Source organism: Copadichromis virginalis, linkage group LG20 (genome assembly GCF_057382275.1).
Source record: "Copadichromis virginalis isolate Kocher_CV1m ecotype Utaka linkage group LG20, C_Virginalis_male_GT1.1, whole genome shotgun sequence".
Lineage (NCBI taxonomy): Eukaryota > Metazoa > Chordata > Actinopteri > Cichliformes > Cichlidae > Copadichromis > Copadichromis virginalis.
In genome coordinates this window covers 12,422,225-12,436,181 of record NC_140637.1, presented here as the reverse complement: position 1 = coordinate 12,436,181, position 13,957 = coordinate 12,422,225, and the positions used below count along the sequence as shown (strand labels likewise).

The 13,957-nt window shown below is 39.0% G+C and overlaps 1 protein-coding gene across 1 annotated transcript in view; it reads left to right on the top strand.

The window, feature by feature from the left end:
* Positions 1–1,553: 1,553 nt before the first annotated feature.
* ctnnbl1 (catenin, beta like 1) overlaps positions 1,554–13,957 on the top strand; it is a 77,629-nt gene continuing 65,225 nt past the window's right edge. The window contains exons 1-6 of the mRNA XM_085444298.1: positions 1,554–1,724; positions 2,635–2,865; positions 4,614–4,720; positions 4,897–5,036; positions 5,625–5,722; positions 9,650–9,743. Of these exons, the coding sequence (XP_085300424.1) occupies positions 1,695–1,724; positions 2,635–2,865; positions 4,614–4,720; positions 4,897–5,036; positions 5,625–5,722; positions 9,650–9,743 (700 nt within the window). The 5' untranslated portion in view covers positions 1,554–1,694. The remainder of the gene's footprint in view (positions 1,725–2,634; positions 2,866–4,613; positions 4,721–4,896; positions 5,037–5,624; positions 5,723–9,649; positions 9,744–13,957) is intronic.

Genomic DNA, 13,957 nt, shown 5'->3' with positions numbered 1-13,957 from the left:
CTTAACTGAAATAAATATATAAACACATGGAGAGTAAAAAGAGATGAGTGAAGAAGTAACACTCAGCACATCATAAGAAGCCTCCAGCTCCAGAAATGTTCTATTGGTGTGAAATGGTATTATGAGGCCTTTAAGATAAGATAGGGCCTGATGACGCAAGACTCTTTAATCTTGCTGTAGCATTTAGGATCAACTGAAGCTTTGTAGTCACTTTTTAGGACACCCTGATAATAATGAATTCATTTATTGTATTGTGTTATAACATACAATTATAATTGTATGATAACATACAATCAATGTGTTCCCGTTACTGCTTGTTTAGAGGATCTAACTTTCAAGCACTGCCATTGATTTGCAGAATTCTTTTTGGGCAGGGGGAGGGGCCCTAAAAGTAACCATACTTTTAACTTCTCCAACTCTGATGGTATCAGCCCCAAGTTTCTTCAGACCCGTGTCTGTTAACCTGAGTCAAATTTACAGCTCACGTATAAGGCAGCATATGATACTGGCGTTGAAGTAGAAGCCGACATTATCAGAGCTTGAGAACTGTTGACCACCACATGTGACTGGAGTGATTGGATGTATTAGTCATGGGCAGAAGGAGGAGGAGTATAGAGCACTAGTGAATGATTTTGTGGCATGGTCTTGGAGAAATAATCTGCTTCTGAACATGAGTAAGAAAGAGTGAGAGGGAGTGGATATTGTGGATGAATATAAGTACCTGGATGTCCAGATTAACCACAGACCTCGAAAACCCACACAGAGGATGTATACAAGACAACAATGTCCTATGGACGCTGAGACCTTCCTGATAGAAAATGATGGAGATTTTTAATCAGCCAGTTGTGGTGGTTGTGGTGTGCGCTGTTGGCTCTGTGACTGGCTGCAAACTGGACACATTTAAAAAGTGATCACTGAAAAAACTATTTTCAGTCATTCATAACCCTGATCAACTTCATCACCGCTTACAATTTCCGCCAACAGACTGATTCAGCTCCGCTGCCACAAGAACAGATACAGGAAATCTTTCATACAAGATGCAACAACCTTTTATAATGCAATTCAGATATCTGACATACAGTGATCTGCTTTTTCATTTGAACATTTTATTGATATTTAAGGTGGTTTTTCCCCTTTATTACTGATTTAGAAATATTATGTATTTCTTTACCATTGCTTGGAATTTCAAAAATATGGGGAAAATAAAGTATTTCTTAATATTATTGTTGTCTATAATAGTGTTTGTCCGCTGTACTTTTAAGCAAATTAAGTTATATTTGCAAGTTTGGTTAAATCACTTATGAGAAAATGAATAACACAGATACAACGGAATACAAATAATCCTAGTACAATTGTTCACTACAGGCACGGAGAGACATGGAAGTCCAGTCAACGGGAGAATTCAGCAACAGCATGGATGATGATGTAACGATGACAGTAACTTTGAAAATAATCAAAATCCCTGTCCAAATAATCGCTCCGACACTTTACGAAGATGGTTGAAAACTCTGCTCATGCAACGTCAACGTTTACGACAATTCGTTGCTACGGCAATGAGTGAAGACTGTTTTACGGCAGGCATGTGTATGCAGGGAGCTTGTAGTTAGCGGAATAGCTGTCTACTTAAACTGTGAGAGCGCTTTTTCAACTTTGAAATAAAATTATAAGAAAGCTGAGACTTGTATCCTGGACAAATGGACGTCGGAGAGCTCCTGAACTATCAGGTAGACGTTTCACTCCTGATAATGTGTGTGAGAGCTAACTAAGCTAACAGTAACTTATCTCATTCATTGGGTTGTAAATAAACGCTAACAGTTTAATGTGTGTGAGCATGTAGACTTTTATTTAGCCTACTTTGTTTGCGTCCTTGTTTAATGATCAGTCAATTAGAACTGAGTGACGCTTGCGCGAAAAGAAAACAACTTTGGATCTCAAGTCCGTGTTTACTAACGCTAGCAGTTAGCCCGTTTGCTAAGTCTGTTAGCTATCTCGCAGCAGCACATCAAGAGCGGGGAAACTTTGCGGACTTCCCTCAGATACATCTGTTTAAAACTAGTTATGCCTAGCAAAGCATTTTGAATCTTTGGGATTCTTTCGTCAGTTAGATTCGGTCTTCTATATGTTAATGTCGAAACAAATGTGTACCTGAACAGTTTCGTTTATCATACAAGGCATACGTACGAGAAATCGACTTCACCCAGTATTTGCATCAAATATGCAAATCGCCATTATATGTCCCATTTCATAAATCTGTATTTCAGTAAAATCTCGTCTTCTACTTAGGCTCACTGTTTAGTTGCAACTTTTTTTTTTAATGCCATCAGTTTTCTTAGATTAGTTGTTTGACAGCTGCTTCGATTAACTTGATAAAATTATATGTGCTTCTTTTTTTTAAATTCATTTGAAAAGTCATGATTGAGTATTTCTAGATTGACTTTTCTATAGTTGCGCCAGATATGACCTAGTCAGGTGCTATAATGGTGTATTTCATTGATTGTTTTTAATCTCATTAAATGCCACCTTGCTGAAAACAAGCAACCACATAATTTTGGGCTCTCCCAACACTTTTTCATATATTCATCTTATAGAGTAAATCCCTGTACACACATTTAATGATCCCTTTTCTTGTTGCAGCCTGATAGGGGAGCAAAGCGTCCCAGGGGCGAAGAGGATGGAGGAGCAGGAGGAGATGAAGACTCCAGAGGAGGGAAGCAGCTGAAAGGGATGAGTGCTAGAGAGCTGGCCAGATACAGGGAGGTGGCAGGAGCAGAAGGAGGTGCTGAGATGAGGGAGACTGAGGAGCTCATAGGGGACAAGAAAATAATCCTGGAAAAGCTGATGGACCAGGATGCAGAAGAACCCGAGGTGGGTTATTGTAATTGTTATGTTATTATTATAGAGTTGTTACTCTGGTTTCTTTGGGTGATGAAAAATGAAGAAATGTGACAAAGATCATGAAAATTAAATATGTTCCTTTATTCTCATATGTTTTGAGTTCATAGTTTGCATGGCAATCTTTAAACAGCTTTCACCATACTAGCATGCTTCATCAGGACATAAGCCATATTAGCAAATTCAGATAGATTTACACAAACGCTACTAAAACAAACACAAACATGCTATGATTAAAAATGTTTCAGCCAGATTTATACCGAATCAGACTTATTAGATGTTATTTGTTGGTATACTCTGCATGCATTGTGTCTAAATGTAACTACCTGTGACATCTGTGTCGGTGGAGTAATTAGAACAGATTAAGATTGACAACATTAAATAGACAAAAGTTCAGTTTCTTTAACACGTGGGAGCACATCTATTAAGTCAGACTTACTCAAGAGCGTGTTTGTTTCCTGTAAACAACACAAACAACAGACTTAAATGCATTGGCATTCTTTGTGAATGGTGCATTGATAATATAAAAGAGCAATTTAATTCAAATGGAATACAGTGTTAAATGACAAAGCTGACTAATTTCTTTTAGGCAATCTCTGCTTTAGTCAGGAGGAAATAATTCACACTCCTTTGTTGAAGACAAATGTGAGATTTGATGGTGCTGCCACTAACTCAAATTCTCCTCTTCACTACTGCTGCATCCTGCCTTTGGGTCTGATTAAGAGATCCCTCTTTTTACATCATTTAAAGTCACGCCATTAAACGAGACTTGGCCACTGCGGTCATGTCTGTTTATTGTTCTGTGACCTGTTAAAGTCGGTTAATTAAAAAAACAAAAGTAAACGTCCATTTATAAAGTGTCTTTGTATTTTTTATTTTTGTTCCAAGCTGCTTAGTCTGCAGTACCAGCTTAGAATAATAAGCAATAAATGATATAAACTGTCAGATGATTATTGTAGTGGGCACACAAAGCTTTTTATAGCCACTTTTCACTTTCCTTTTTCATAGTTTTCTGTGATTCCCCACTGGTTTCCCTGCCCAAATTTCCCTTTCAGTTTCGTATTGTTCATTAATCTTTCTGGTTGATTTCTATCCAGGTTTCTGCTTTAAAAAAAGGAATTGCAAAATGGTTTATTCCTGAAAGCTCTTTGAGAGGTCCTCTTGCTCCACTGGGGTTCAAACTTCCCATACATCAATCCTCCAATCACAAAGTTGCCAGTCTTGCCAGTATTGCTGGTCCCATATTCAGTGACCACACTGGGTGTGCAGTCAGTCTGCAGGGTCTAATGCTCTTATGGCTTTGACAAACCAAACAAAACTAGATTACTATAACCAGGATCTGCTGTCCTGAATCACCCAGTTAATCTTGGATCTTTCAAGAAACTTGGAGAGAGTGAGACTTGAATTGAAACACCTAACATGGTGAAACAGCATAAAAATAAGTTCCAGGAAAGGTTGTTTTATTCTACATTGTTATCTGTCCAGCACTGCGGAGGTTTATAATCCATCAGGAGGTCAAACACATTCTCTTTTCACTCAGATGCATTCCTTCTGATTGAACAAAATGTCTGCACAATTTGCTTCAATCACATGATTAAGGTGACCCTACAGTCTCTTTGTTGTTATGGCAGCAGTTGCTTTAATAATTTTATTTTTCCCTTTTTCTCCCCGTCTTCCCTTCTCCATCTTTTTGCTCCCTTTCCCCTGTGCTAATCAAACAGGCAGAACTGGTCGATGAGAGCTCAGTGAAGAAAATGATCCTGACCTTTGAGAAGAGGTCATACAAAAACCAGGAACTAAGGATTAAGTTTCCAGACAATCCAGAAAAGTAAGCCTATTACAGACAGATTAATAAAGTCTTGTTTGACTTTATTCCAACAAACAAAACTATATGTGGACTTCAGTGGATCTAAAGAAAAAAAGAGGGTCTCAGCATTTCTAAGAAACACTGTCATTATGATCAAACTTATAATGCAAAACTTCTGATTTGTGTTATTAAACTAGGTTCATGGAGTCGGAGCTTGATCTGAATGACATTATCCAGGAAATGCATGTGATTGCTACGATGCCAGATCTCTACCACCTGCTGGTGGAGCTGAACGCCGTCCACTCACTACTGGGCCTCCTCAGTCATGAAAATACTGATATCCTTTCACGTTGAGATTGATTCAGATCACCTCTCTCTATTGAATGTTTTGTTACATAACATTGGTCTTTAAACTTGTTCCCTGTATCATAGAAGTTTACTGTTGTAAACGTAGCTAGTACAAAGAACCAAGGACAGGATAAGAACAATGAATGTGAGCTAAGAGAGTAAAGATGTGTCAACTTTTTATTGAATTTGTTGCACACAAAGCTTGTTGTTGTTGTTGTTTTTTTTACTATAAACTTGCTTTTACATTAAAACTGTAACAAAATACAATTTACTAAGTGAGTCATATTTCAGATTCAAAACCATATTGGAGTAAATGCATAAACCCTTAAAAATACACAAAATAAATATTACTGTAGCCATTAAAATACCTTCAGTGAAGGCACTGGTACTCAAGATGCATCTCCCAGCAACAAACCAAAAATATAGACCAAACTGGGTGATGAATTTGCATTGTGGGTAAAGTAGTCGCCTGGCTTTTAGAGGAAAAGAGAAAGCATTGATTTTACTTCTACAGTATTATAGGATTGCAGAGTTAAATCAAGTATGGAGTATTGTTATTGGCCTGAGCCTGAGCCACATGTCGCCATAGCCGTGGTGGACCTGCTGCAGGAGCTGACAGATATTGACACACTTCATGAGAGCGAGGATGGTGCTGAGGTACTCATAGATGCTCTGGTGAGTACAAAAGTTTCATGAGTCTCTGATGATATTGATGAAGCAGCACTGTTTGGAGTTAGTATTTAAGCTTCTTGGCTCTGGTGGAGAGAAATTGATTGCTTAGTCTTTGTTAATGAATCAAAAGCAAAGTTTCAGTTTAGTCTCACTTAGAAGCATTCATGGTTTTTGGTTTTGTCTTCTTTGTGTGTGGTTTGAAACACAAATTACATTAAATTAAAATAATTCTAATAAAAAGCGTTGTATTAAAATAACTTCAAAGGGGAAACAAATCCACAAACATTAGTTCTTAGTAAAGCTGCCAGTGTCATTTACAGGGGCACAAATGTCTGAAGTTACCTGTTGATTTATTTATTTAAAGTCTTTTTAATTATCTCTCAGCGGTGAGCTGTGACAGTTAAAAAAACATGATGGGATTAGCAACATGACAAGAACTCAGTCAAGAGGAAAAAATGGATTTCAGTATGTAGTTTGATCAGCGTAATTATAGCATCGACTCTCCCACTCTTTCTTTTTCGTTCTGTTTTCTTTGTCACCCTCCGGCTGTGTGTGTTGGCATCACTTCACCGTTGATGATCTCTCCCTGTCTCTCCATTTCTGTATATTTAGCCCCCTCGTTCCTTTTTTTTCCTTTTCTAGTTCAGCCTGTCGTGTTGCCGGGCTTTCATAAATATTAGAGTGTCGTGATTCTTGATAGCCCATTATGTTTTTTGACATTTAGATCGACACAGACAAAGGTCAAATTACAATAATATGCGGGTAAAGCCATGATGGAGAAAAGAAATGCATGCCTGTGTTTCTTCACACCTGTCACTGTGACACTTCATAAGAGAATCAGTTGACTTTTTTTCTCTGCTACACTTGACAACTTTGGTTGGGAGTCTTGGGAGTTTTTGAGTAGTTTGATCCCAATATTTTACACGTCCGCGTGGCATTTTGTACATACTGATAAATTCAGTGCAACTTCACGAGGATAGCACTGTTTCTGATGTGAACAAGATGCTAACACCAGACCTGTGTTGTTATTGTTGTTGTTGTTTTTTAAGTATCTATGTTAGCTAATTCAAGTTTATTCATTTACCTGGTATGGACTTAAAAAGTGACAGGAGAAGGGAGCAGGAGATTAACAGACGCTGTGCCAGTCTGTTGTGGTGAAGAGAGAGCTGAGTGTGAAAGCAAAGCTCTCAATTTACTTGTTGATCTACGTCCCTACCCTCACCTATGGTCACGAGCTGTGGGTAGTGACCGAAAGAACAACATCGCGGATACAAGTGGCGGAAATGGGCTTCCTCTGAAGGGTGGCTGGCCTCTCCCCTAGAGAAAGGGTGAGAAGTTCGGCCATCCGGAAGGGGTTCAGAGTAGAGCCACTGCTCCTTCACATCGAAAGGAGCCAGTTGAGGTGGTTCAGGCATCTGACAAGGATGCCTCCTGGGCGCCTCCTGGGTGAGGTGTTCCAGGCATGTCCCACCGGGAGGAGGCCCCAGCGCAGACTGAGGACACGCTGGAGAGATTATATCTCTCGGCTGGCCTGGGAACACCTTGGTGTCCCCCCGGCCAAGCCGAAGGGGGTGGCTGGAGTGAGGGAAGTTTGGACTTCTCTGCTTGGGCTGCTGCCCCCACAACCTGGCCCCGGATAAGCCGAAAAGGATAGTTGGATGGAGGGATGACCTCTGTGGATTTTTAGCACTTTCTATAGATGGTAGATTGGATTTTATAGGTGAAACCAGCACCATGGATCTTTGGTTGTGCTCTTTGAACAATTTCTGCAGTATAGTTGGTAGCATCATCCTGTTCTATTCAATGAGATCACTGCAGAACATTACTCATAATATTAAAGTACCTTCATTGGCTCAGCTTCTTCCTTTAATGCATGTTGCAAGCCCAGTAAACACAGTACCAGCAGCAGAATGTGGGGATATCACATAAGCCGGACCAGTGAAAATCCTCTTTCTATCTGTGTTTAACTGCACATTCAATCCCTGTGATATCTAATTATATGAATGGAAGTGTATTTGTAACAGTAGGTCTCTGTTTTTTAATATGATAAACAAATGTTGCTGTAGTAAATGAAGAAATCTGTCAGAAGAACTCTTTGGGCTCAAAATGTAAAAAATTGTGTAATTTCAGAAAAATGACAGATTAGGTTCTGGTAGCTCAGCTCAAATTGTCCTGTGATTATAAAACAGATGGTTTCTGTTAATTCACACAAAATTTTCTTTCACTGTGATATATTTAAACAAAACAATTATACAGTAGATAGTGGAAAAAAAACAGGAACTTTTGCCATTTATTTTTGTTTATCTATTACTTAATTACTTTTGGCATAGTATTAGTGGCCATGGTGGAGGTCTTTATCTGCACAAAAAACTTTAAAGCTCAAATTTTCCAAAGTTGTCTGAGTGGGTTGGATGGGAGTCTTTCCTGGACCGATTCTGGGACCCAGACCTCCTGATTGACATCCCTGAAAGAACCTGTTTCATTGGACCACACCAACCTGCTCTGTTTTCTGGTTCTCATGCTAACCTTCCTCTTTGCAGGCACATTAAGAGGTAGACACGAATTTTTAGTGTGCAATGTCACCAGCAGACACAGCTCTTTATGTAGCAAGCAGCAATGAATGGTTTGCACATTTGTCAGTTGTGGCCCTCATTAAGGTTTTCAGCAGTTGTGTTATTGTGCTGTTGGTCTGTATAGTAAGCCTTGGGCTTGTTGTCCTTTCTGTAGACATAATGGCGACTGCATACCACAATACCTCACAAGAACTGCCTTCCTTTGGCCTAACGCTGTCGTGTAGTTGTCAAATTCCTCAGCTCATCTCCCTACCTCTCCTTAATAGCATGTGCCACTGTAAATAATTAATGAAATGTATTCATTTTATTGAATGTTTGGATGTATAGATGGTTTCTGTGGTGTTGCCCATGGGGTCTTTCTCTGAAATGGTCTTACAAACACAGAACAGAATATTAATGTTACTTTCTGTGTAAGTATAATATGTTGAAATACTGTTTGTGTTCTAAATAACTGACACAGTCAAGTTAAGAACACATATCCGAGGCCTCTATCTTAGTTATATTGGTGTGTGATAGGAAGAACTGTAGATGAAGCAGGATAAACATCAGAAATTGCTGACAAAACTGGCTTTTGTGTGTGTTTGTGAGCTGGCTTCTTATATGATAGTGACTCGGGTAGCTGTGCAGGGCTCGCAGAATGAAGGAATTTTATAAATGCAGTCCATTTACCATGCAATGGAGCGCCCATAAACCTCACTCTTCTTTACAGCTACTTCCAAGGGAAACAGTTTCAGGGCAGCAAAGGTTGGTTGAATCCATTTGTCTGTCCTCTTTGCTGTAATGCCCTCGGCTCCTCTGTCCTTGCTGCCTGAAGGCCAGGTGGCATCCTTGGTAAGATAAATCAAAATGATCCACGGTGGTCTCCAGTGGCTCATAAATCTGTGTTGACTGTCTTCTTTCATCTATAAGAGTACATTTATCCAGCCCGCTGGCACCTTGCAAGCTTTGTGTGGTTATGAGTCTCCAATCTTGACTTGACTGATAACATTCGGACATCGTCAGAGAGGCTCCAACAGGAAGCAAGCGTCTTCTGCAAAGACAAGTCTTAAAAGTGAACCATCTCTCTGTTATCCCTGGATAGTCTATATACATCTTTTCTCTTCTTTCTTTTTTGAGATTGAGACTATAATTTTGTTTTCAGACAGGGTAGACACAATCATCTGACAGACCTCCAACAAAGTGCAAGGGTGGGAGTGTTTCTAGAACATGAAAAAATATTGTCTCTGCTATGTTACCTTTCACCAAAACCTTTAAAAGATGAAAAATTGTTTCTCCAAAAGTCTGATAAAGTTGTATATGACCTTTGGCAAAATTGTTTTAGAACCGTGACTTGAATTTCATCTTTGTGTGTCTGTAGTTGGAGGGTCAGGTGGTTGCCCTGCTGGTGCAGAATATGGAGCGTCTGGACGAGCAGGTGAAGGAGGAGGCTGATGGAATCTATAACACCCTCGGTAAGGAGACATAATCCAAAATCTTAGCAATGAAACTCCAATTTCTAGTTGTCCTCAAGTAAACTGTCATCACACTCAGGAAGAAAAAACATAAACAAAACAAAACATGGATTTACAGTTAAACAAGGCTACATGTAATAATGTGTTTGTCAGCTAATTCCATACTTTATGCTTGAAAAAAGGTTTTGTCCACTTTGGCTAAAATGACATTGAATAATGGTTTAAAAGACTATACACGGTGCTTTTTCAGCTGTGGAAATAACATAGGGCTGAACGATTATGGAAAATAATCTAATTGCGATTTTTTGCCCCAATATTGCGATTGCGATGCGATATGCGATTATTTTTTAAGGTCTTTGTCTTCTGTATTATTAAACAAAGACAAGCAATACATCATATAGTATGGCCAATACTATATTACATTAATTTTAAACTGTTCTTTCCTGGAAGACAGACCTCTGTTATGATGACATGAGGTGATGCATGAATTGATGACTGACATTTTTATTTAACTTCTTCAATCACAACAGTATATTTGAACATACACAATAGTTTATTTTTAGCTTACAAACATCTGAGCATAAAGTGCTGACAAGGAACCCTGGTGTAAACATTAAAATGAAAGTCAGTACAATGTGCAGATTGCAGAAATATACATAAACAAAATCAGTGGCTTTACCACACTCAGTTTTTCGACATCTGTGAACTACTAGACAGTCATTCAATTAAAAAATAATATTAAATAAATAAAACTAATAAATAAAAAATACACACATCTTACTGATCTCTGCAGTCAGTAACATTACACATAAAGTGCAAACATAATAGCAATTGTATAAACACACACACAAACACGCCTTTAAAATTTAAAGGCGTGAAATTGGACGGTCTAGCCTTCTGAATCAGAAGGCTAGTTCTGATTAGCGTCACCGCTGTCTCGGTGGAGTTTATTAAACTCGGCCGTCTGCTTCTTGCTATCTAAAATATAACCAGACACTGGCGTAAATTCTCGACTGTCTCATACTTCTGTTTAATAAGTTTTCTGTTTGACGTTTAGTCAGCTGTGTGAAAACCAAGGAGGAACCCACCCGGGGGATTAATAAAGTTTTATTTTATCTAATCTAATAACTTTAATCTCAGCCAAACCGATTTACTCACGAACAAACAAAACACTGAAAAAAGCCCAACAATAACATTTTTAGGTTGTCTAAGTGACTTATATATTACGTTTAACCCGAGCAGCGAAACTCCGCGGTGATCTGAAAATGATGTGCCGGGAGTTGTGCCGTTCTCGGCCGCATCAGTAACCCTCGAGCTCCCGGCTAGCTGTCGAGCTGGTGGGTAGCAGACGCCTCTGAAAACGTCGAAGCACTTTTGCAAATATGGGATATCTTGATAAACCGAGCAGATATTTGATGTTTACACAACTACTTTCTCGCCTGAAAATATGTTAAAAGTTTATTTTGTGACCCAGAAAGATTAGTATGAGTAATTTTAAAACTTAGTAGCGGCCGCCATTGCTGGAAACTGGAGTTTGGCTGGGCCGCGCTATGAATTCTGGGATATGGTAGTAATTTGGACAGCCTTCGGCACGTCGCTGTGACGTAATCCGTCTACAAATGCGGCCTCAGGAGGATGCAGCCCATGAATTTGGACATGTCCAGAGTATAATCGCAGCCTTTGCGGTTAGAAAATTGCACTTGATCATGTCGCGATATTATCGCAAATGCGATATATCGTTCAGCCCTAAAATAACATGAATGTAACTTTGATTTCCTCAGTCAGGTAATGTCTGAAACTACAGCGCTACCACCTGAAATAGGACTGAAATACAGCTAAAGTCATGTTGTTCTCACCTGTCCAACATATATATGTAAAATAAATCAAGCAGTCAGTTGACGTTTTGGCATGAAGCAGTCAAACGTTCATCATGGATTGAGTGGAATAGTAGATAAGTGAAACTGCCCAAACAAACCAGGTGGCAGGAATAAAAATTGGAATTGTTTATTTTTTTTAAACAGTCTGTTTCTGTCCTGTTGTTCAGTGGAGTGAATTCAAGTAATTCAAGTACTCCTCAGTAGTCTCATATGAGCTTTTTTTTATTTATTTCTGTGTTGCTTGAATGCTTGAAGTTATCAGATTTTGGCACTTTGGTATTAACAACTACGAGGGCAATCCCAAAAGTAAGGTCTCCCGTTTTTTTAGAAATACAAACAACTGTTTATTTTCTATAATATTTACATAATTTTAAAGGTTAAAAAATAATTTTCACCTTTTTGGTGGATGCATTTTTGTAGACGCTGCGGCAGTTTTAGAAGGCCTGTGTCATACCAGCTCGCCGCCATGTCCTTCAGGAAGCGTTGAATCTGTCACTTCTTCATCGGAGTAGAATCGTCTACGGGACAAATGTTCTTTCAACTTAGGGAACAGGTGGTAGTCACTAGACCACTTGTGAACGTTTTTGACATCCATGCACGGCTGTCCGTACACTTTCGTCAGTTAGCGTTGAATTTCAACCGGTTTAATGCCTTTTGCGTTCAAAAGTGGAATAACTGCGCGAACCTCACACTTGGCGGTAGCGTTCAACGGGAGCTCCATTTTCAAGGGCTGCCAAGCCAAGATTGAGAATCCCAGCGAAGTCGTGCATGCTTGTTTCGGAGTGGAGAAAGCACCAACCACAACAGTGTGGCAAACAGCCGTACAAACAGTTTCCCCACTCCTTTGGAGATGTTACTTTTGGGATTGCCCTTGTACATATTTCGATGAGTCAGCAGGTTCTTATTTGTTATATTTATTATTTGTTTATAGATACATTTTTTCCACCCACCACATGTTTTATTCGTTCTAATTCTGTGGCTGCACGAATTATGTGACCCTTTGCAGAGTTGATGCTGCAGCATTCTTCTACTTTCTGACTTTATCAGAATAAAATAGAAACAAAAATGTTCTGGTTATTTTCTAAAATACTAGTATTATACGGCAAACAACTCTTACATTTATAGATATTTATACTCATGTTGCACAGTAACTGTGTGCTTTAACACTCAGAGATCCTGTCTAATAACTTTATTTGGTCTGCTGTTTAGTTGCAGTAACAACACTTACAGCTGCTTGTTGAATATCTAGGAGGGAAGAAATTTCACAAACTGACGTATTGTAGCGGTGGCATGCTATCACAGACCCATGACCTGTGAGCTCTTTAGAATGACCCAATCTTTCACAAATGCTGTAAAGCCAGACTGAACAGCTAGGTGCTTGAGTTTTTGTATATATTTATTTTCTTATTATATAATCCTGAGGCAATGGGACTGAAAACACCTGAATTGTGGCCCAACACCTTTGTCCATAATGCATGTAGATATCTGGATCTTCAATAAATGGATGCACTAAAGCCTCCTCAGGCTAGCGGTCTTAAAACTAAAGCTAAAGACATTCACTGCACATTTGTAGTTTTTAAGCAAATAAAATCTTAGTTCTTTTCCCCCCCCTTAAAATGTAGTTTTTATTATTTTTGTATTTCAGTGACCTATTTTTTTTCCTACATTTAGTAACCTTAATTAATTTTTAGGGGGCATGTTATGCTGAAGAAAAACCTCTTGTTTTTTTTCTTTTTAATGTGTTTGCCGTAATGCTTGTGTTCAGTTTTTTTCTGCGAACTTCAGAAATCAGTAAATATTTAAGTTGCTCATGTAACACGTAATAAGGGCTACAATTTATACCAAGTTCCAAGTGAGCAGCATAAAGCAATAAACATTGGACGCCACCCTAAATGCAGAGTTGTTCATATGCAAAACAAGGGAGACTCCTATTTGGTGTCCTATCTCAGGTGCTGCAGAGAGTCTGGTCCTAAATTCAACACTATAAAAACAGACTTGGTTAAAAATAGCACCTCAGTAAGATTTGAATATTTTGAGCAAGAATAATTGGCAAAGCGTGCCTTCTTTTTAGAACTGAAACTTTTCGAGAGGGAGGTGTGCCTGTAAGGTGTGTATGAGCCAGGGTTATGTCTTTGGGCAGTGCGGTGACAGGAAGTCCTTGCAGACTTGGGTATACATCATAGAGGCTATAGACTAACTTTATTTGTATTCTGCTAGCAGTGTGTCCCCCTGTTGCCAGCTGCCCTAGAAATTTTCAGTGACAGTGAAAGGAAGCTGTCAATGTCTCTAGCACCAACTCTTTGGAGGTTTTATACCTTTTCAGAGCCTACCATAAAA